Source organism: Mesitornis unicolor, unplaced genomic scaffold, assembly GCF_000695765.1.
Source record: "Mesitornis unicolor isolate BGI_N332 unplaced genomic scaffold, ASM69576v1 scaffold51289, whole genome shotgun sequence".
In the NCBI taxonomy this organism is placed as follows: Eukaryota; Metazoa; Chordata; class Aves; order Mesitornithiformes; family Mesitornithidae; genus Mesitornis; species Mesitornis unicolor.
The window spans coordinates 115362-139699 of record NW_010206317.1 but is presented as its reverse complement, the minus strand read 5'-3'; the positions used below and the strand labels follow the sequence as shown (position 1 = coordinate 139699).

Below are 24338 nucleotides of genomic sequence, written 5' to 3'. Positions count from 1 at the left end.
ACTGTGAAGAAGCTGGAGAGAGCAAAAGGTTGTCATGCTGCTTGGTTATGAGTCACAAGATCTCTGGAGGAAATTTCTCATAGAGTTGCTGGGTAGAGCTGATGCTGTCAGATACGCAGTTGGATAGAAGAGGGCTGCAACTTGGACATCTGCCCAAGAGATTCTGCCACTAAGGACCATGAAAGAATTCAAGCCTCCGAGGTTGGGTATAAAGAGGGACTGCAAAGGTTGCCATAGACTCAGTAGCTGAATGGGAGGCTGAAAATATAGCACAGCTACCATATACTGAATAAATGTTGCATAAAGCTGAGATTTGAGGTAGTTATTGGATATGGCTGGCCAGTATTTTGGTTTGTGAGTGTGCTTGTGCTTTATTATAGTATTAAATGGCTTATCCTTGTTAGGATCATTTGTTTAAATAATTTTAATTCCCCAGCAGCGGCAAATAGACATTTGGTTTTATTTTAAGAATAAAGAAATGGAGGAGACATTTAACTTGCATTCTTACTGGAGCTTTAGGGTATTTTCTAAGGCTATTATCCTTTTTTTCTGTAGGTCCCTCAGTACATTGCAAACACTGTCTTTCTGAGTAGAACAGAAATTGGCATCTGTTGGGACCAGACCTTAACTGAGGAGGGGAGCTGCTTCCTCCAAAAAGCACTTCTTCCCTCTCCAGTTTCAGTCTGTAGCATTAGGTGGGAGAGAAGGCTGCCATGCCCTTCAGGTACCGTGTCATCAGACAGCATTGGTAGCTTACTTTAGACTTGTGTGGCTTAATCTACAATTTATGAATTACAGAACACCTTCAGTAATCAAGTATTGGCAAACTGGTTAATAATGATCTTGCATTCAGCTGCCCATTGCTAACATTTTCACGCTAGTCGCAGTCTACAAATCCATCTAAGCAAACTGTCTAGATTGCCCAAATATGTTTTTTATTACTATTTGTTTTTCCATAAGCACCCACACCTTGGTACTGAACAAGTTATAAATTAAACTACGAACACTGCCTGCAGGAGATTGTATCCCAGAAGACAGTCTTGCTTTTCGTAGTTGGATTTTTTTTTAAATGAAGCTTAGAGTGAAATACACTGTGGGGTAGAAAGAGCGTATTTCTTGCCTTTGAAACACTTGCTGCTGAGTTACCTTGGAAAACAGGCAGTGTCATAAGCACTCTTTGTTCTTATCAGAATAATACAGATATTCAGCCATCTTCAGTAGTGCTTGTGTCTTTTATCTAATTTTTCCATCAGACCATCTTTTAGTAAAATTATGTGTGTTGCATTAACGACTGGGTATCAGGAGAGGACGTTGAACTGTGACACAACCAGATATAGGGGTTTTGGCTATTGCAGGTGATTTATATGTCTTGTATGCAGTTCTTGGGTACAGAGCCCTTCTAGTGCACAGAGCCAGGTTATGGATTGCTGAATAGTGGGGCTTACCTGACATTTTTAGTTAATGAATTTGATAGTGAGGGGAAGGAAAACCACTACCTGGGCTACTACAATGGAAAATGGCAAAATTACAGTGGTAAAGGTTGGTAAAAGCTGTTCTCTCACAATGGGAATAAGAACAAATGTATGAAACTCTATGGGAATTGCTGCGACAACAAAATGAGAGTGGTAAAGAATGAAGAGCTGTTGCTGCTGCTGCACAACAGTTAGAGGATCCCATTTCTGAGCAGCTCTATGCAAGTTAAGCAAGGTTAAATTGCAGCTCTGTAATTGTCATTCATGCAGGCTGCAGTCATTTTTTCCCAGTAGTAGTTACAGTAAAGTGTGTGTGTATACATATATATATATTTAACATTGGATAAATTTCTTTGAAGCTGGCACAGTTAGCAGCAGTGGGAAATGAAGATCTCTGATTAACCACAATTAAAGTGTGCTGTGATGTGGGTTATCTTGTAGGCCTTCCAAGTGACCTGACCTTGAGCTGAAAGGCTGTATCAGTCAGCCTGAGCAAAGCATGACGGGAGCAAAACACTGCTGGTAAATACTTTCTATGTCTGCCAAGGAACACCACAGTATGTTTTTGTCAGTCCTAAGTGAAAAATAAGGACACACAGCATTTTAGAGGGATCATTGGCACATGTGTGGCTCCATAATTTGCTTCCTATGCATTACTGTACTGATGTGGTTATGGCTTTAGGAAAAGGGAAATATGAGCATATCCATCTCTTTAAATCCATGGAGACAAATTAAAGGTACACAAATACTTGTGTGCACATTTGCAGCTCACAGTTAAGAAGGGACAGGAAGCAAAGGACAGGCTCTCAGTTGTTCAGGGAACTTGAGCGTATTACTGAGTTATTGTGCTGGAGGGTGCCTTGCACATGAACAACAGTACCTACTGGTGTGCTGTTACCTTACAGCAAGCTCAGGGTAACAGCCATTCACTCAAACATTCATGCAAAAGCAGTAGTCTCAGACTTTAATTATGAGTTATGTGATGAGAACCATTTTATTGACCAGAGTAAAGCTACCTAGTCCCACTTCATATCTCATTTTGCATTTAACCACAGCAAGAGAGAGAAACTGCATATTATTTCTACTGGTTCTGTGCTCAATGCTCATGTATTATTTGGCTTTTTTTTGTTGCTCCAGTTCCCCAGTTTGAAACCAGGTGTAGCTACCTGAAGGCTACACTTGAAGAGTTTTTGGCTTGGAGTTGTGGGCAGCCTTCTTGTCTCTCTGGACCATTCAGTTGTTATGAGCACTCCAAATATTGGGCTTACGCTGACTACAAATACATTGCAAGGATATTTGAAGACAAGCCAGAAATCTTCCAGGTAAAACATTAATATTATCTCTTCCTTAATCATTGTTAATAAATTTTATCAACTTAATCAGGTTGAATCATAGCAAATTATCTAATGTAGTTTCTGAAAGCTCTATTGCTATCCCCTCTCTGCTCCTTTGACCATTTATTCCAAAAGTTTTAAATAGAAGCTATTTGCTTTCAGTCTAATGGTGAACTAGTACCAAGTGGCAGCCATCTAAAACTCTGGATCTCCTTGTATGCTTAAAAACAACACCACAAGTGACAAAAACAACTACCAGATTGGCAGCACTCCCCTTCCCATTTATCCCAGCATAATTTTGTGACTGGGCAGGCTTGGGGAGCACTGAGTCACGTGTGTGACCTCTGCAGCTGAACACCTGCCCTGCACCTCTGCTGAAGGTCTGGAGGTGAGGTGGAAGTAGGGTGTGGAGGTGACAGGCAGCTGGCAGGCCTGGCACTGTGCAAACTTGAGACCCTTTTACTGCCCCAGATCCACCCGAATGGTACAAATTTGGTACCCAAATTATCAGCTCTGCTTCAGGAGAGAGGATTTGGTGGCATGGATTCACTTGTAGCAACAAGGCTGTAACATGGTTTTGCTCTATATTTTGCCTTGTGGCTCATTTTCTCAAGTAGCACAGTTCTTTCCCTTAATATATTTAAATTATCTGTTTGCAAGAAGGAGAGTTTCTGAGTCCACAGGATTATTATACCTCAGTTGTCTGTGGAGGCAGTAAAGTACATGAAGTAACCTGTCCATGAGAGTGCATCATCTGTGGTAATTTCCAAATGCAGGTATTAGGACATCTACGTGGAGTATTTACCTTTACTTTCTCCATGTCCATCTGCTATTTCAGTGTATTGGTTCATGTCCATTCCTGCTTCTGCTCCTTGCAAATTCTAAGAGGGCATAATTAAAGATAACTATACAAAGGGTGTATTTTCTCAAAAGATAAAAAGAAAGAATAGTAAATGAAGCCTTATTCATTTCTGTACATTGAAATGTGAAGATGGAATCATCATTCTCTGTGAACATCCTATCACTGGAATGACAGAGAGTATAAACTGAAAAGCTCCCTCAAATTAATTATTTCCTCAGAAAGCATTTCCCATGCTCCTCATATGTATTTTATTCTTTTACACCAGTAAAATTAGTATTTTTTCAGTGCTCAGTCTTTTTTCAGACTGTCTCCTTTCCCACTGTGCTGTGGAAGGTAAGGTTTGGGCACAGAGGCTGTCTCACCTTTCTTTCTCCCCTCCCTTCCTAAGCACACTGATACACAACCAGGGTCACATAAACTTGGGCTGCACGGCTCTGATGCTGGGTTGTGTTGTTTGAACTAAGCTGGGGCTTCCAGGGATGTTTCAGGCTTGCCCAGATCTTTGAGTGTCTTCCTCTATCTGTGGTCCTGCCTTAGGTTTCTTTCTTTCTGCTTCAACAGACGGCATTTTCCTGTGTTTCATGGCACAAGGTAATAGGAGCTCAGAAGACCTGAATAGCCGCCTGCTTCATTTGGTCAATAAAAACACACTTGAAGGAATCAACCATTTTCCTACCTCCTTTTTCCCCTTTCCCCCATTCAAGAACAAAATTGAGGCTCCAGGAATTGCATTTCTGTGCAGGTGTCACACCACAACCTCATCACCTGACCTATAACAAGCAACAGATTGTACTGCAATTTTAGAATAGATACACGTAATGGTTATGCCGTGGTGTTTTTTTTTTAAGTGGAATCTGGGAAGGAAAAAATCAATAGTGTTATGCAAGCAAATATGGTGTATGTCATCTGCCAGTTTCACAGGCATGGGAGTGAAATGCATCCGTCAGTTCCAGATTCGTATGGCTCTTGAAACACAGCTACACAATTCATACCAGCCAGAAGAGTTCTGTGTAGAAATTCTCTTCCATTCCTGTGTGAATTTGATGATAAACCCTTTTTTTTCCCCTTAGATTTTATTTGGATTTACGTAAGGTGATTTGAAGGGGAAAAGAAGGCCAACTGCACTGTTATTTATAGTGATTAATAGGGCCATTTAGAAGTTGTTTGAAATTTAGATTGCACTGTTTATCATTTACAGTTGTGTGGGCTACGGTAATGATTCCATTATTCTAATCTATGAGCAGTATCTAGCATCTTACATTTTTTGTTCAGTTGATATTTCATTACAGAATTTGAGATATAAATCAGAAGCAAGATATATGCATGAAGTTTAAATAGAAATGAGACCTTTTAAAGTGACATACGGGTACAGATTAACTTCATTATAAGCAGCAAATGAAATAAATATAATTCACAAGTAATGTGCCATCTGTTATGGTTGGAACACCTTTTAGTGCATTTCTTCTTACTGTGACTTTTTACTGTAGAAAAGGAACCCACTGTGACAAGATTTCAGGACTCCTACCAGTACCTTTTCAGTTCATTGGTTAAAAACTATTTTACCTGTAATCGCTTCAACTATTTACTACAGCTGCAGCATTTTCAAAAAGTTCTTTTAAATCTAATATTGATTATGTGTGCTTTCTTTCCACTGAAATTGTAACAAAATACAAAAACTATTTAGGTGTGAGATTAAAGTGTAGAGATGGTGTTACGCTTAACTTTATCACTGAAATAGTTGTATTGGATTTTAAATTTTATGGCTGCTGAAATCTATAGAAGTAACGTTTTCTTTTTGATTTTTTGCTGTCTTTGACAAATGTTTGTATTACACTTCTGCATTTTTTTCAGATGATATCTTTAAAATCAATAACTCTGAAATCCAAAATCTTTAGCGACACCTAATTTTTGGGAAGGCTATCGCTCATTTTGAGGGTTTCCTGATACAGAGTCACAATGAAGTCATCCTATAATAACGCCTAGCTGTACTTTTCCTCATCCATAGATCTTTGAAAAGGATAGTCATCCACCTGCCTGCAAGCAGCTCGCTTACATACTTAAATTAGGAGACTAGACTCTTATTTTCTCTTTATAGACAGTAGAAAGAGAGAGGCTTTTCCAAGGGATGATTGAGAGTGCTTTAACAATAGCAGGAGCCAAGCTTAAATTAGGTTCCTAAAGTTAGGCGATGTGAACGACCCCAAAGTGCTTTACTGAAACAGAACAGATACCATTATCTTCCTTTTCAAGATGGGAAAAATAAAGCTCAGAAATGAATTGATTTGCCTGAGACCATCACAAAGTCAGGAACTGAATCTCTGTTTCCTAAGGCTCAGTCTGGGGCCCCAGCCGAAAGGCACTGGTATCTCTGGCCCAGTATACTTCAGGTGCTTTCCAATAAACAAATGGTCAGGCCCTGCAGGTGGCAGGGTGAGCAGCTACAGAAAGATGGGAATTATCCAAGCTGTACAAAGCCATCCTGCAAAACCCTTGAACTACCTGGGAAGTACCTCCCTGTCCCTCATGCCAGCTGTCATCCCCACGGGTTTGCTTGTGAGAGGATCAGTGATTGGCAAGCTCCAGGTTCATGCATCCCTGTTCTGCCCTTTCTCACCATGCAATCAAGTTGATTTAAGTTCACCGTCTCTGCAGTTGCAAAGGAGGGAGAGGAATGTGCCCCTTAAATAATAAGGAATTTACAGAACTCAGCATACCAGTCATACCAGTGAGGTAAACTGTGTATTTCCAGAATACATGGAGAAACCTGAGACAGGAGCAAAGAGAGCACAAGCATGCCATATGGATTATCCAATTGGCTTGAAACAGGAATGGGGATTTTTCCTTCCTTTCATTCTTTTTTTAAATGCCATATATCAGATTTTTTTCTAAAAACAATCCTGAGCATGGATGGATGGTTAAGAGTGGAGAAAGGAAAAGAGAGTGTTTGAGAAGAAGGAAAAGAAGCCACATGTAGCCACGAGTGGTTGGGCGGTCCTTCTGTAGAGCAAACGAGTAACTTGAGTGATATGAAAGACTGGGATGAGAACTGGAGACAGAGATCTGGTGGATGCATGGTCACAAAGAAAAAGAATCAGTGGAAGAACTGCTGCTGGAGAGGAGCATTTTGGAGGAAGGGGCACAGGCCGTGCATGTGGGAGCCCCACCAAGGAGGAACAGTGACAGTGGATAAAGAGCAACAGAGCAGCGGAGGGGAAAGACAAGAGACTCAGAGGACTGAGGGTAGGATGTGAGTCAGTTCAGCAGCTCATGTAAACAACCTTTTCATTGCTGTAGGATATAAGGTGGTCTGACTTTGGTTTTCCTGGAAGAAGTGGAGAGGAGAGCACGCTGTGGATTGGTTCTGAAGGAGCAAACACTCCCTGCCATTTGGACTCCTACGGCTGCAACTTAGTGTTGCAAGTACAAGGAAGGTAACAAGTGGATATACATACAAATACAGGGGAAGGTTACACTGTGCTGCCAAGTTAGTTTTGGACTCCTGAGTATTAATTCTGGGTCCCGATTATTTTAGTTTTCTGAGCTCTTAATGACTGAAGAGCATCAGAACTGTTCTGTAGGAAGTGGCAGAACTTCTGGGGGCTGGAGTTTGACTGGGTCATGGAGGTAACACAATTTTATTTTCTTCTGTTTGAGGAAAATCTCTTCTGCTCTGTTATGTGGTCCAATAATAAACATTTAAATCTTCCTAATAATTATGAATTCAGGAATTTGAAATTAGGAGATAAAGAATTAAAATTTAAAAGCCCAGAAACAAAACAGAAATAAACTACTTCACACTTTTATGATACTCTCTGTGCAAGAGCCTGCTAGAATTAATTTAGCAGGAGAATATCAGGATGGGAGCAGCCAGCTGTGAGAAATGTTGAAAGGGACACTTGAGACTGCAAACTAATTCTGGAGCACGTGGCTTTGTTGCTGTATCTTTCTGCCTGTTTGCATGCTGGGTTTTTGTTTTCCCATTCTTTTTTTCTTTTTCCTCCTTTCCTTGCATATTAGCCTCAGGGTTTTTTTGTTGTCTGTTATTACTGGAGTAATGCTAGAGTAACAAAACAATTTGCATGCATTTTTTAGGTAAGATAGTATAGAGTGGAAGGAGTAATTTGCCAGTGGGATTTTAATGTGATTAATTACTCTGATGTTATATAGAGCAGCGAAATCACGGTGGTCTTGTGATGAAGGTGCAGGATGGAAGTCAGGGATGCTGGCTTCTATGCTGGGCAGTGCCGCAGGTTGACTGGCTTTAAGGCCTGAGGCAAATTAATTTGTCATCATCTTATCTATAAGAAGGGTAACTCTGTTTAGCTTTCAGGTGAGTTTTCATTCATATTTATAAACAGTCTTAAGATCCTTGTGTCAATGTGCAGCAGAGACACTGGAAGCCCCCCTCGGCACTGTGCTTTGCTGCAGCCAGTCCTGTAGACTTCAGATTGCATCAGTAAGCACTGTGCATTGAAGTCCAGACACTTATGTGTATTTAGGAGCCAGAAAGCTCATTGAAAACCATGAGACTTACATGCATAAATATCTTATAAGGATCTACCTAAATACTGTGTGTACTAAGTAAGTACAGTAATCTAGCAGACTTGATACCTGCCCTGCCTCTTTGATCTCTACCTTCAGGCACTGAACTTGAGCCAGAGTTCCAGCATCACCATCATCAGTAGCAATTTTGCCTGCCTTCCCAAGACACATCCTCTGCCTCTGGTAGAACAAAATGCTTGTTCCTCTCAGGTAAAAAAGCAGCATAAAGCTTTGCATGGCCTGAAAAGACAAAGTTGTTTTGCTCTTCAGAGCAGGGCCTAAAAATAGATTGCAAACTTCTATAAGCTGGTAAATCCTGTGCATCTTCAGAGCAGAAAGATTCCCTTTTGAGACTCACAAGCAAGACAGGGTTTGTAACAGAATATAAGCTTATGCTAAACTTAAATGGATTTGCCTTTGCAGGAAAGCCAGGGATGACTCCTTAGCCCTTTGTTGCTATCTTGAATTTCCTCCTTGCATCCCTTGGGCTTCTTAATTTTTTGCTTCATGATACTGCTTTGTCACGAGGCTGCAGGATTAACCCCTGAGTCTCCTAACCTAGTCATTCCCTGCCCCTTCAGAAGGTCTAGCTTGGAAGACAAAATAAAGTTGCACTAGCGCTTGGGTTTCAGGAAAACTAGTTTTTGTTCTTGCACTCAGCATTAGCTTTGGTTATCACCAAGAAACGTCAGGAGCTGATGGCACTTCCCTCTGTGCCAATCTCTGCAGTTCTGGCTATCCTGCTATTCCTGTCTCTTCTAGTTTTGTGCTATTTGGCTGCTTTTCTCCCATCCTCAGATCTGTGACTTAGAACTCACCATCAGAAGCAGCAGGCAAAAAGCAAGAAGTGAGTACCAAGGAAAGGGACAAAAAGAAAAGCTCTTGCTAGAGTCTGAAACAAAGAGAGAGCTGCACAAATTGTCCAATTGTGCTGCAAAGCACTGCCTTTACTTTTCTGTTGCTTAGTGCATGGGTCACTGTTGTATTGATTGTCTGGCACCTCTTAAATGTAATAAATCCTCCCTTTGTGTATTCCTTTCTGGTTATTTCCATCACCTAAAGTACTGCTGTGTAAGCCTCCTATTTCTAAATAACGTGTACCTGCTAAGATATTTCATTTATAGTACCCATAAAACTGGCACCACCAGTTCTGGCATATTCTTTTTTCTCTCTCTGATCTGGTCTATGTAAGTGAAATGGAGACATTAGCTCCTGAGGACAAAGTCCACGTCTGAGCTCTGCTTGGCCCTGCACTGTGGTGAGTGGACCTGCTAATCTGGGAGCATAGCGAGCGAGCTGGAACACGAGTGCCCTCATGAGCAGAGCAACCCTGTCCTGCTCTGTCTGGGCATTCAGTCACGCCAGTCAGTTCTTAACTCCAGTGGCCCCACACAAGCCATATTTTCATCATGTGGTACTGATAACACACAAAATTACAGATGTTTCAGGATGTGTATGTCTATGAATGTCTCTGGTTTTTATTTATGCCATCTGTTGCATAGGAGCATCAAGGTGAGCTTTACTAGGAATGAGGGATTTGCAGCTTAACAGCCAAATAAGTACTGTAGGTGAATATAGGAGACAGAAGATCACGTCCATATCCCTTTACTGTTACCACTGTAAACACGCAGTGCCCTCTCCTTTTAAAACAGACATGAGTACAGCAGCTATTCATTCAGTGAATGAAAGTACGTTGTCTCTATTTTGCCCTGGTTTATAGAGCAATTTGTAATGCTCTGAGCATCTGTAAAAGGAAGGAAGGAGGAACCAGATGGAAGAGCTTTTTTAAAAAAAATTATTTTATCTGCCTTTTAAAAATAATTTGTGAGAAGCTGTAAATCTTTTCAGTTAAAAAATTAAAAAGTGGAATATTTTAAAAACACTTTGAGGAGACAGCCTGTAAGCACTGCCTGTGTTCTCACTGCGTAGGAGATTCACACAGTGAGGCAGATTTATGTTTTATTGAAAACCTTGCTCCTGCCTTTAGTTCTTTGCTGTAACTGACATGCACTGAATACATTTTTATCTTCTCTCTGTTTTCAGGAAGAGATGGCACCTCTTCCCACCTGGTGACACCAGCTTCCTTTATCCCACCAGGATCCCTTATGAGGAATCCAGCATATTCAGCAAAGTCAACGTTGCCAGCCCTGATCTGAAGCACTTTCCCGAGTTTAGGAACACAACAGCCCATGTGGTTACTCTCAGTCCAGGACAGGTACTATTCACATAGGAGCTTTACATTAATGTAAAGATTCTAGTAAATTATTTAACTGGCTAATTAAGGGCTAGAAAATCTTAACAGATTGACTGTGGAACTTCCCTCTCCCAGGCTTGCTACATTTCTCTCAGCATGGGAACTTTCTTTGCTCACAGTTATTTTACTAGCCTTTTTTTGTACAAAAACTGCAAACATTCGGAGAGTTAGTTCAATCGGCTGCCCAATTCCATCACAGCTCTTGCAATCACCTCCAATTTGTCTGCTTTAAAACTTTCTTGAACAGTACTCCAGCCTGTCTACTGTGAAACCAGTATGTTCCATAAAATGTGTTTGATTAATGAGCATGTGGAGCCAACAAAGGAACTCATATTTTGATAGTGAATAACCTTCACCAGGGAACACTGGCCCAGCTTCTTGCTCTAATAGCGGAGTATTATAATGATGATACTTGCATTTAGAACACATACCATCCGGAGGTTTCACAGGGCTTTGCAAGGATGTGAGGATATTATTAACCCTGTTTTGCTGAGAAGCTTCAGTTATAAGTGTCTGCCTTACAGGCACACAGGCAGTCAGCAGCAGTATGAGAGTAGGGCGCAGGACTCCTAATTCCTAATCTTCTGCCGTAAATAGTGTCGTTCTTTATTTAATCAACATGGTCTGTATTTGGAGTGTGAATTACCCTTTTTCATGTGTTCAGCACTGCATGTCCCTGTAAAGCACTCCTGCACATCTCAAACTGCCAGGCCTTTCCAAAGGAATTTTGCAGTGTTCATTGCTCCGACCTCTCAAGACAGTGGAGTAGCTGCCTGTAGTGCCTTTTCACCCTTCTCCTACCAGATTTGTCACCTCTTCTGACCTGCCAGCTCAGCGACTTGTGCAAGTGCTTCCTTGCCCCAGGCTGGCAAACCCAGCTGCCTTGAACAATTGAGAGAACTGATTTTGCTAATCTAGCTAATTTTGAGGAGGCGGAGTGAGGAGCATTCCTGTGAACTGGTGAGATGGCACACTGGAGCAGGATAGTAGTTTCCAGCGAGAGGATAATGTCTGTTCACTGGGAAGAGTATGCTCAACTTTCGTTGTTTGCACTACATTAGCTCCTAGTCATACTCCTAAAGCAAATGATTAATTTCACATTCTGCACTTTGTAAGGTTGCAGTGTTCAATAACTGAAAGCACAAAGAACAAATTTTTTACTATTGATAAAAATGCCACATCCATTCAGCACTGAATTATCTGTGATCTCCAACACTATTTCGATTTATAATCTTCTTTGGAATGATCAAGTATGGTAGTGAACATTTAATATGATCTTAATTTTAATTAGGCTTAAAGCAATTACAAGTTAATCTTGCTAGGAATAAAGATCTTGAGCCAACTCAGTAATACAAGGTCTCTACATTGCCATAGAGGAGATACTGTTTGGATTTCTGGGAAGAAAGTAACGTAGAGGCAATGATGGGGCAGTGAGGTATTGCCTTTACCATTTTATACAGCATCTTTTGGGGAATGCTTTCCAGCATCTCATCCATAAGCTTATGGGGCAGGTGGCTGGGCACTGTGACCACGTAATAGTTGATGGAGAGGACAGGCACGATGTAGAAGAACTCCTTTGTTAACACAGGAGAGGATCCCTAAATAATAACAATCTTGATACATGCTTAGCAGTGGTTTTCATGTAATATTAATACAATTACTGCAGAATTTGCAGACAGCTTGATTTTGTGGTAATACATAATCTCCACTCCTTCCCAGAGGGTATGCAGAACATTTTGGATTAGAGATTGTAACAATAACGGGTTGAAAAATAAAGACAAAGGTGTTCTCAGGTATTATGGAAAGCAGCTGTGTGCAGGATGAGTGCAGCTTTGAATGTCAAAAACTTCATGTGTTTAATGCCACCTTCTGGTCGTTGCTTGCTACAAGCCATTATTCTACACCCATTTAAGGCTTTAGAGCAGAACTCCTTCCAATAACATTGTGCCAATGCAAGCGCATACTTCAGTTGCATCCTTTGTGCCCTTTCACTGTATTGTTCAGAAGTGAATGCCTGTTACAAATTTAGGTGGTTGGCTTCAGGTTTTATAAGGCTTCTGCCTGTATTTGACAAGTGCCTGTGGGCTGAGTTTCCACAGAGCTCTTAATACAACTTCTGGTTATACATCAGTAATCCATTATGAATTACGATAACACTTAGATCTCTAACTTATTTAAATAGGAAGCTGAATAGTTTTAGGGTTTGCAGCTGCCCACAACTATATCCATAGTGTTAAAAGCTCAAGGTGTATCACACAAGTGTAGGGACTACTTATAAATATTTGGACCTGGGCAGCTGTGCGATGGTTGCAGGGCTGCATGGTAAGTATGGAGCAGGAGGTTGACTGCTGGTGAACTAGCGAGTTTTCACCCAAAGCATTAGTATTCTGTTTTATTTGTTCACGAATTCTGCAGTATTTCTAGTAACACCTTGATTGTTTTCACAAATATACAAATACTGCTTAAAAGACTGCAAATGGGGCAAAACAAGTCTGTTCTAGCAATCTTCCACCCTACGCTCTGGTACGAGTGTTAGGAGAGTTAGGGTAAAATCTGCTACCCTCAACTTAAACCCTGTCCAGCACACATCCTGTCTGTCATCAGTGGGAAGAACTTGGCAGCTCTACAAGGTGATTCATCCTCCCTGTCTTGTGCAATTACAGCCCTGCAGGAACAGTCATCCCATCTCATCCTGCAGCACAGTCTATAAGAGAAGCCTACGCATAGAGATGCTAAACTTTTTTTGATGATTAAAAATAGGAGAGATGAATCCCACCTGAAAAGGCTACAAAAACCTGGAGATGCTATAGAAATCATTGATCATTCTTTCCTCTGCCCCACTTCTCACCAGGTTCTTGCTTCCTTCCTGCTTGCTAATGCAATTGTTCTTAATCCGTCTTCCTCTTAATCCATATCTATAGAAAAAGATAATGGTAAAAAGATGAGAAAGCGCATCTCAGCTTGTCTGAAGGTAGGCACATGAGGCTCCACTCATCTGCACCTTGTATGCTGGGTTCCCACAAGCAATGCCATTCCTGAAAGCAGGCTAACCCCAGACAGGAGGGGCAGCAGACACCAGGACCCATGGTGTTACTGGGAGCACCCAGCTGCCTGTGCTCCTGCTTCCTGGCCTTGTGTCCCAGGTACAGCCTGGAGCCAGAGGAGCTGCAGTGCGGCTCTAGACACCGGGGGTGCAAGGAGAGGCCTATCTGAGCTACTCTTGGAGACACATCGAGTCTGAGAAGGATGCTGTCTTCCAGCCTTGAAAAACTTTGTCACAGTATAGAAAAAAGGGATTGAAATAAAATAACAACGTTACTGCATGCTGTCTCTCACTGTGATCTGCTGCTCAGAAGCTTTCCTCCCCTGCTTTTGGTTGCCTGCTTTCTCAGGGTTTCAAGAAATACACCTCAAACTCTGTCTGCATCCACAACTACAGTTAGCAGTAACCTCCTGTGCTTAGCTGCAAGGTTTTTTCTTTCTGTGCTCCTGCTGCAGTATCTAACACACCATGGGGTCCTGCTCAACAGCACAGGCAAACCTCTGACTGCTAATGCAACCCCGAGCAAGCAGAAATCTTTGTAAAGTCAGGGAGGGATTTCCCTATGTGCCGCCTTTAAAGAGGCAAGAACTTCGGATTAGGTTTAAAGTGGAGAACAGCAGAACAGATAGTCTGAATAACCAAGAAAAATATAATTGATACCAAAAAAAAGTGTTATAGTAACTCAGGAAGTGCAGTACTTTTTAAAAGGCAATAAAATATTCCAGCTCCAAGTATACAAAATATTTTTTAAAAGAGGTTGCAGTGAAAAACTACTTTTGTTGGAGAAGAATTTAAGCTATTTTAGTAAAGGAGAACTCGGAGCTGTCTGCAGCGTTATGCATAGCAGATGGTTGATAATTCTGTTTTGGGGCAGGAAGAAAGAATTTTCATGTTGAAGACTACAGAGCGGGCCCCAAGTCACCCTATAGAGAAGGCAGGCAGCCCAGCTCAACCTCTAGTCACCAGAACTATCATCTCCATCACAGAAGAGGCAGAAAATCCAGGAGCTGAATTTACACTGGGATTAAGGATGAAAACACCACTTAGTCTGCAATACACATGGAGAACCCCACGAGTGCCTCAAAAGTCAAGCAAACCAAAGATGAAAGCTGCCAGTTCCTAACTCTGCTTTTCCACCAGAGCTTCCCTCGGTCCTTCACCTGGATCCCTATGGACACAGCATGGTAACCGTCCCATTCCCTTCCTGTTCCCAGTGCTCTGCCTGTTTCCGATGTCAGTGGCCATGGGTGCTCTGTTCCAGCAGGAGGAAAACACCAGCGTGGGAGGGATGGGGGAGGCAGGGTAAGGAGCACCTTCCTAGCAGCAGGGCAGCAGCTGGGACAGGGCAGAGGCTGGGGCAGCAGCACTCCCACAGAGTATATAAATATAATATTGATAATATTGCCAGGGTTGTAAACAGCTGTGCAGTTTGCTTAGGTCCCCCCAGTGCTCCCCATCTTTTTCTTCCCATCGCACTGGCATTCTTTTGCGCTTCCTTTTCTTGCACATTTACCCAAATATCTATTACTAATGAGCAGGAATTTCTTGGTATAATATTTCAGTTCAGGGTATGCTGTCTTTTTGAAGCAATTCCACCTTTGCCCTGCCTTTGCTCTCTGTCAAGTTAATCACGTCCACCGAGAGTTCAGACCTGTTCTGTTCTCTGTGCTGTACAAGTCTCCAGCATTGCTCCGCTTGCTCTCCCAACTGCTCTCTTGGTTTCCTTCCTCCTGTTACAGACTAGAAATTCATTTTATCTTTTCTGGGATTTCTGTCCTACTTTGTATTCATCTGCTATATTTGCCTATCACTAGCCTAAATATTAAAACTATCTGATTGGTTGCTGTTTAGATCAGTATCTTCCCAGCCCACAAAGCTGGATACATTCTGTAGAAAGCAGGCTAACACAGAATTAGCTCTTGGCTTAGAGTAGGTCTGTCTTGCCTTTGCACTTTGTTTCCTGTAAAATGTTTGCAGAATTGTGTGTGTGTGTTTCACTGTGGTTTACTCTCACATTTCCTATAGTTTCAAATGTAGCTAAATCTGTGTCCCATATTCACAGACGTGGAAATCTGCTTTATTTTGTTTTGGAATCAATAGTTGAGGATGATGGTGGTAGGGTCCTTTGGTTTGGTTTTGTGGGGGTTTTTTTGCTTCTAGCTTGGAAACCTAGAAGAACACTAGTTTGTACAGGTAGAAGACTCTTGCTGTCTTTGCTGGATTTTTTTTTTGGTCATTTGTTAGTTCTGCTGCTCCCTTGCCAGCTGGATTTTTTTGTTTTTAATTCCTTTTTTCCGTTTCTTCATCTTCCTTAAAGTTTTATTCCCTTTGCTTTTTGATAATTTCAATTTTCTTGCTGCTATAAACCCTCATTTTAACAAGCATAAGCTTGCCGAAAAATAAAAGAGGGGTAGCAAGTATCTTTATTTTGCCTCTTAAGAGTGGCAGTTCTGTAGCTCCTTGGAGTTGCATCAGCAAACGCTGTCAGCTGTGGACATACACAACTTTGCAGTTATTACCCTTAACCTGCTGGCATGGTTAAGGTTAAGACCTGGTTAATCTCTTCAAAGTTCCCTCTCTTTGGTTTGAAAGGACTGGACTCATTGGGGGGGATTGTATTTTCCTCCTGGTTGTACCTCCTCTTTCCAAAGCAAGTCTGTCCCTGCGTTGCACCTGAGTCGTACTGAGCCAGCATGTCCCATTCCTAATTTCCATCTTGTTTTTCTAGGCAGCCCATCTTACTGAAACATTTATACACTTCCTTAATTTGCCCCTCCCTTTGCTCCCTTGCTTCAAGGTCCCTCTGCACCACGCCCCAATCCTATAGCATCTTCATCCACTTCCCCAGTGAGTTGCAAGCTCCCTCTTTCCCAAGCCAGTCTCTCAGTAAGGACCCTGTTGTTCAAAACAGCTACTCCAGAAGCTGTGCTGCCTTCTGCTGCACACCAGAGCTTTCCAGGTTTCATCATTACACCCTGTCATTTGCATATCACCCAGAGCCTTTTGCAGCGTTCAGTGTAACATCCCCTATAGAGCAGATGAGTGGGTTTTTTGTATGATGCTGCAGGCAATGAAATGTGGGCAAACGATTGCTAACAGATAAACCCCTTGCAGCTAATGCAACTGCACTTTTTGTTTAAAGTGTAGGTTTTTGTGATAAAAGCACCACTCTGAAACTTGTTTTATGTAGAAAAGATGTTTTGGCTTCTGTCTGTGTAGGGTTTCCTACAGTTTACGATGTCAAGAATAACTGATTGATGACATTTTTTTAAATAATGCCCCTCCACAGACTGACTTCCTTCTCAATTTTGTATGCTGTGCTGGATTAAAGTACAATTTCCAAATGTTTTTGACCTTTAGAAAGCCGATGCTTTTTTTGTTTGCCTTAAATTGAAACCCATGGAGAACATTTTGTTCTCTGGCCCAAAAATGCCTCTGCTCTGGCTGTCCTGTGAGCGAGTGTTTGCAGGACTGGGGCCACAGTCGTTTCCTACACAGACATTTTCTCATTAGCCGTGTTTTGATATAACGAAGCACAGGGCCATCTAGGTAGCAGAACATTCTTCTAAGTAATTTGTGTCTACCAGGAAAAAGAATTGCCTGCAATTCAGATACAGATCATTGCTTCACTTTCCCCATTCTAAAGTGTATATTTTTATCTGTCTCTGACCATTTTTATTCCCTGTCAAAACCCATCTTTTGTGCTTTTCTTGATAGCTCTATGTTAATCTAATGTTCAGTAATCTGTAAAGCTTGCACTATATCATCAAAACAACATTAATGTCTTTGTACCATAAAAGCCATGGGTTAGAATCAATTTTGTGTCGCAGCTCTCATCCTGATGTAGCTGTAAAGCTCTGATCTAGACTAGATTGTCGTGATTTCTGGGAAATCTTTGTTTAAAAGCCTATCTACTAAAAGTGACAAGTTTAATGTAGATGCTTATTTACCAGAATTAAAGCTTCACTTTGCTAATCACCTGATGAACATTAGGATACCTGCATTTTGGGAACCGAGCTGGCAGTCCTTCTAAAGGAACTGGGAAGTCTGCTCAGTTGGGAAATCTAAAAAAACCTCCTGCTTGGCCAAGGCTTTCTCTAAAGCCTTGCTCTGCTGCTACACCAGCTGCACTCCCCTTGTGCAGCCAGACCTTGTTCTGTAGAGCAGTTATAAGGTTACAATCCTGCTTCACATGAGGAGTTTGGATGAGAGGTAGTTGTGGATCATGTCCACTTCTTGTATGATAGTACTGATACCGTGGGAGGAGACGGTGTTAAAGTCTTAAGAAAGGCTCTTTAGAAGAAAGAAATAAAGATCATCTCCTGCCTCTGTTCCTTGCCTCGTTCTGCCTCTGCATCCCACATCACCTTAATTAAAACACATTATCCTTCTTCAGGCTTCTGCTTGTACCCTAATGCGATGTCTCCGATTCCAGGTCCTGCTCGTTCCAAGGCACTGGTGGCACTATGTGGAATCCATTGACCCCGTCACTGTCAGCATAAACTCCTGGATTGAACTGGTATTTTCTTTTTTATGTCATGGGGAAGTAGCACTTCCATGTCTGCAGGGACTTTTGTCCCTTGCCCACCAAATTCAGTCCTGTTGGGTTGTGTTCATAAGCTGGGAAGGGAGAAGCCCTTGTGGATACAGTTTTTCCTGGAGAACCTTCCAAGGCTCCAGATCTGAAGCCCCAATTCACCAGAAATCACACGCAAGTTTACCTCAGGCAAACGATTCAACACAAGCTAAACTTTTCATATCCAAGGCTTCAGCTTTATGCTGAACAGGGAACAACAAAACAGCAACTTCACCTCAAGCACATGCTTACATGGCAAGGCTGAAATAGAATTTAAATCAGATTAATGTGATAGGAACAGGGTGGCAGAAGATGTTTGAATTTTCATTTCTCTGTGATAGTTTTGATTTGCCTAGAGTTGGATTTTCTCAAGTATTTAATTAATTTTCTTTTCCCCAGGCTTTGATTTTTCTTGCTCATGTTAACCAGTATGTATGGGATGGTTCCAGGGATATCATCTCAATGCTCCAGAAGGTTTTCTGATTCAAATTACTTTATCATTAATCCTAGCTTAATATAAAAAAGACCTTTTGAAATGGCCTCTGAAAGCTGCCTCACTAGAACAGTTACTGCTTTTTTTTTTTTAAACCTTCATTAGACTAGAAGTCTGCAGGGGGGTGAACACATGTGTTCAGCTGCTCTTCAAAGACCACACAATACATTTCTCATACCAACATCAAGCATTTGCAGAGTGCAGGAACTCACTTGGGTGTTTCCCTCACAGAGAAGTTTTCCAGATTAGACTATGTATTTAGAAAGGACACCAGGCCCACAGCCCACACCAACCTCTTACATAGCCCTAAGTACACTCAGGCTGTGTCCATTGCCAGGAAAAGCACCAACAATATTGTAGACCAGCCATTTAAACCTGCCTTAAATTTGAGCAGCCTTAGAGGTAATTCAGAGATACTGGCTACGTGCCCTGTGCTTGGAGAGACCCTGGTGTCAGCACACACGCTTGCACCCTGAGCTGTGCCTCACAAATTGTCCCCCTTTGGAGGAGCAGGTCAGGACTGGATCAGTTGTGCCAGCTCCCAGGTGGCTGGGTGGTGCATTTGCTGTAGCATTTCCAGCTGCTCTTATGTGCTGCAAGAAAAGAGCTAAACTCCACGACCTTTCTGGTCATAAAGGTCTTGCAGAAGTCACCAAGATCCTGTTTGGTGACAGCAAAAGCGGGTATTGTGTATAGCATCATAAGCACAGGAGAGTTTGCTGGGTACTGCTAATGAATGACACACACACTTTCCCCTCCCCAAATATCAACTGCCATAAAGAAGTGTGGCTATTGCAACCAAGGTGAAAGTTTCTTACAGAAATTATCCCTGCAGCTGATGATGGCAGCACTGTTAGGTGCTGCGCAATCCATCTATAAAAATAAATCCTGACATGGATGCTTAAAGACAATACTGAGACCATTTACATTACCAGATCAAGCAAGTGAAACCATTAATTATATTGGCAAGACCTTAGAGTACAAATTTAATATGTTTTCAGCTGGATGTGAGCTACTAAAAGTATTCCTTGCTTCCTAACATACCCTCATGCAATCAGTATGACCCTGTTACTCCGCAGACCAGGATGAATGCAAGAGTGCAACACCTTAAATAATTTGTGTGTAGACACCAAGCTCTGTGTTTTGGGAGCTTGTTGTTTGAGGCCTTTAATAAGCCAAGCATTCAAAGCCACAAAATGCGAAGAGCGCTCCCCCCTGCTTCTATCCCAAATTCTGCTCAGAGTTTCAGGATAAATTACTGCTCTCAACACTCACACTAGCAGGATGCATGGCTGGCTTGATGTGTTCCCCTAAGCCACAATTAGGTAGTTCAGGGCTATGGATTCATGAGGTTACGTCTTTCCTCCAAAACTCGTGCGTCCAAGCATCTCAATGAAAGCACATTTATGTATCCACTCCTAGGCACTTGTCATTGAAATAACTGAACCACCCGTCTTGTTTGGGGAGTCTTACTGTCTCCTTCCACATACACTCCACTTCCATACACAGGAAACTCAGTTAAATGGGCAAGAAAGCGAAAAAACATCCCATAAAGTTTTGTTCTGCTATCCTAAGCTAACTAGTACCCAGCTGCACGAGGGGTGATGCAGACAGAAGAGCCAGTTACCAACTTAGTTTTTGGTTTTGCAGAAGAGCTTTCAGAAGAAACAAGTTTTTCTTCTGCTGATGTTTAAAACTGCAGTAGTGTGTCAGCTACAGTTACATGATAAAATATGTCCTGAATTTCCTTGAGACTTACATTTGTGCCTCTAGCTCCCAGATAGTTGCTGCCTTGCTGTAACATCTCACATGGTTTAAGTATTTAAATTAAACATAATACGTAGCTATGTAAAATTCACTATGTACTTCCATGGTCCTTCTAGTCCTAACGAGCTATATAGATGCATACATTAATTAAATGCTAACATTGCATTGTAATTTCAAACACCATATTCAATTAACAGAACACTAATAAGGAAAATTATTATATACACACACTAGAACCTATTTTTGCAAATCCTTATTCGGATGAGCAGTCGCAGCAAAGCCTGTGCTGTTACTCACATGGGGGCTGTACTCACAAGCAGGAGCGTTGGAAGTCTGAAGCCTTTCACTGACTTCACCTACATGTGTGTGGCTTTCAAACTAAGTCCATCCATTTAATTCTTCCCAAAATCTTCCAGCTTTCTGCTGAGACCCAAGCGCTAACCTATCCCCAAACACTTTCTGTTCCCTTGAGGCAGGATGTGGATCATGAAGCCCGTGTAGAAGAAGCAATAACTCGAATGCTGGTATGTGCCATAAAATCAGCAGAAAATCCTGGTGATGGAGATCGCTGGCTAAATCCCACAGAGGTAAGCCCTCTCTTGCTCCCATTGTAGCAGTTGTAAAGAGAATTACTCACATTTTGCTTAGCTCCCTCAGAGTCTTTCTGCTGCCCGAGAAAAAAAATAATTTTTAAATTCCTTCCCTTCATGTAACAAAAGTAATTCACAGAAGATGATCATGCAACACTGAATTGAAACTTTTCTCCTTTTAACTGAGTGTATCCCGGGTGTTTCCTTAGGATGAGGCAACACCCCATGCAGTCAATCTTCAGTACCTGAACAAGGCAGTGTCCGCGTATTTCAAGTGTCAGAAGGCAGATGTGCCAGAGCAGGCCTGTTCCAGCAGTGCTGGTGCAGAGCAAAGGACAAGGGCCTCGTGCAAGAGGAAGAAAAGGGAAGATGGCTGTGAACCAGAGGGCTGCACATTACTAACCCATGAGCTTGGCTTTTCAACAGCTAAAGCAGAGAAGTTGCGGAAGATACCTTTTGGGCCTCATCTTATTCAAGTTTTACCACAGACTCGAGAAACAAGTTCAATGGGTGCAGTTGCAGTTGAAAGTGACGGTAGAGACCTTCTCCATGAAAATGAAGGAGGACATTTTGGAAAATTACACTGCACCAGGAAGCAATTGGTAACGAGTAATGACTGCGAAACGCCTGCACATCAAATGGATTCAGACGGCAGTCCAGATGCCTCGCAGACAGCCCTTTCTACCAATGATTTGCTGGACTGTGTGGTTAATCCACGTGTCATCAGTTTAGTGGCTCAGCTGCTGTTGGAGAGAACACGAGTTTAACGCTGGAGTGCTTTATCATTTCTGAAATAAAGAAATCAAATGGCAGCCTTGTGTTTAAGCTCGGTAATAATTGAATGTTTCATTTAAAATAATTTTTGGGTACAGACGTAGTTAATGGTGAAGTGGCAGACTGAAGCTGAGCTGAAAGAAGGGTAAGTGGTTAACGATGGCTGGGAGAGAAAGGTGTGTGTGGTCAGAGAGCTCCTCAGTGTTAGAAACAAAACAGCATACACAGTTGTAATCCCACCTTGTGTGGATGAGATCTTTAAAGTGTTTTACAGCTCTGTGCTGTGAACGCGGTACAGCCTGACAGCAGACCCAGGAGGGAGAGCTGGACATGGTTGCATAGCAGAGGGGGAGTGAGAGTGGGAGAAGACAAACTGACTGATGACTGCAGCCCTTGACCACCCTTAAAGTAAAATGGTCAATAAGGGATCACATTGGAGACGGTGAGTTCAAAGAGACCTCACCTTGGCCAAGGGGCAGTGCACTCACTAATGCCTCTGCTTACTCCCTTCCACAAAACAACTTCCATTTTGCCACAGAGCTCTGGGATGGAGCAAGACAAAAGCCCTTAGCAAGAAAGGAGCCTTCAGCTGGCTCAGAAACACTTGAAGCTTGGAGACAGAAGGCCATAGGGGAGTTACTGTTATGGTTAATTTAAAGCCAGATGTGCACAGTTCCCTGTCTCTAAGGAACAACACAAAGCAGTTATGACTTTCTGCCTCTTCCCTACTCTACCATAACAATCATAATTTAATTAACTTCTTTCTTTAGATTTTAAGTGGTTGCTGTACAAGACCACCCTTTCTTCAAAGAATTGTCCTTCATTTGATTTGCTTTTGATTGCTGAGTGGTCCTTTGATTAAAAGGTTATGGAATTTGAAATACAGGCAAGAAGTTGGGTTAACACTGAAACTGCGCGTGAAAGCTTGGAAAAAAATGCAAAAAAACCCAAACCAAACCAAACGCAAAATTGGAGAGAAAGGTGCTGAGATCCTCTGGGATGCTCTCACCTCCTCTGCTTTCCGTCTGCGGTGGCAGCCGAGAATGGCGTTTGCCCCAGCCGTAGCCTCAGAGGGGTTGGTTCTTCTGGGACGACTCCTGTGAAGCCTTTGCTTTCAAAACTTGGCTTTGCTCGTGTCTACTAGCACCTACAAACCAGTTTCTGTCATTAACCAGTTCCCACACTTAGAACCCTGCTCCACCAGCCCTCTAGCTGATAATTCCTTTGCCTGATGCCTGTTCCCTGCTAAATACTTGATGCTAGTGCTGTTTTCACAAAGATCACCCACAAGCAATTTATAGTTGAAAAATCAGAACGACAAAGATGCTTCCTCTCTGCTTTCATACAGGTTGTGGACTGGCAGGGCCCTGACGGGCAATAGTAAGCGCTCTCAGTAATCCAGGAAAACTTGCCATTGAGGAAAAGAAAAGCAGTAAGCAAATACACTTCGAAAAGGATTAAATTGAAAAGACTTGAAGGTTCACATTTAGCAAGCACAGAAACCTTATCCTGATAGACCCTTCTGCATGCAGTTACTTCAGCTACTGGATGGGGCAGGATTTGGCTCTCATTCCTCTGTCTGACTGGGAAGAAAAGAGCAAACAGCAGCACACGTAGTTTGCTGGAGATCTTGGCTTTGACAGTGACCATGAATTGGTAGCAGGGACCTTATCAGCTCTGTTTGACCCCAGTTGTGCAGTTTGACATGTCCTGCTCTACCCCCATCACGGGGTCAGACCCTGCTGACACCCATGTGTCATCTTCAGCAGCAACCTGCAGTCATGACGTGATCCTCGGCAGCACTGAGAAAACGCACTTTTCTTGTTCTATGTTAATACGCTAAACTGTCTCAGTGGGGTTGCACCCCTGTAACAAGACCAGAATTTAATAAATTATGTAGCTCATGTTTGTGTGTTGGCACTTGTGTCCCAGAAGGATTAAAAATCAGTCGGGAAACATCGTAGTCACATCTGGTGCCTTTAGCGACCCACCAGGCTCTGAGGGAGCGGATCTGTGGGACCAGGCAGCCCCGTTTCGACACACGGGCACATCTCAGAGCTGCGCTGATGCCACTTCCGTCCTGCGGCTGCACTTCTTTCCCAGGCCGACCCCAGGGGCTGGGGCCAGCTGGAGAGCCCTCCTCCTGCAAGCAGCTGCAATGGGGAAGGGAGACTGCAAATGCTTGTTTTTAATTCACCAAGAAAAAAGGAGAGTCTTGCCATAAAAAAGCTTTTTTATCTAGAATGGATATAAGCAAGGAATGAAAAGCCCAGGCAGTGAAGTGGAGGAGGAAGGAGGTGGACAGCAACACCACCCTCCAGTCTGTACAATGTGAACTTCCTTAGCTAAGGTGTTCCTCCCAGTGCTCAGATAACCCTAACGTACCTCCCACCATATCTATGCTGAGCATTTCCTCCCTTTGCATTCAGATGGCTGTCCTTGAAAAGGCTCGCTGTGAGTTTCAGGGGTCTCTGCAGGACTCCCCCCATGGGCAGAGGCTCTGGTGTCTGTCAGAGGACCTGTGCTGGACTCGGCATAGGAGCAGCGTGTTCAGTGCCGCATCCATGGCTCACCGCTCTCGACAAATGCCCTCTGTCTGGGGAGAGGCGCAGCGTGTGCCTGCCCGGGTGC

General features: G+C 42.5%; 1 protein-coding gene across 1 annotated transcript in view; it reads left to right on the top strand.

Moving 5' to 3' along the window:
- The window catches only part of HSPBAP1 (HSPB (heat shock 27kDa) associated protein 1), a 33948-nt gene extending 12207 nt beyond the window's left edge, over positions 1-21741 (top strand). The window contains exons 3-8 of the mRNA XM_010191688.1: positions 2610-2794; positions 6963-7099; positions 10254-10425; positions 17943-18026; positions 20820-20930; positions 21143-21741. Coding sequence (XP_010189990.1) covers positions 2610-2794; positions 6963-7099; positions 10254-10425; positions 17943-18026; positions 20820-20930; positions 21143-21700 — 1247 coding nt within the window. The 3' untranslated portion in view covers positions 21701-21741. The remainder of the gene's footprint in view (positions 1-2609; positions 2795-6962; positions 7100-10253; positions 10426-17942; positions 18027-20819; positions 20931-21142) is intronic.
- Positions 21742-24338: the final 2597 nt, after the last annotated feature.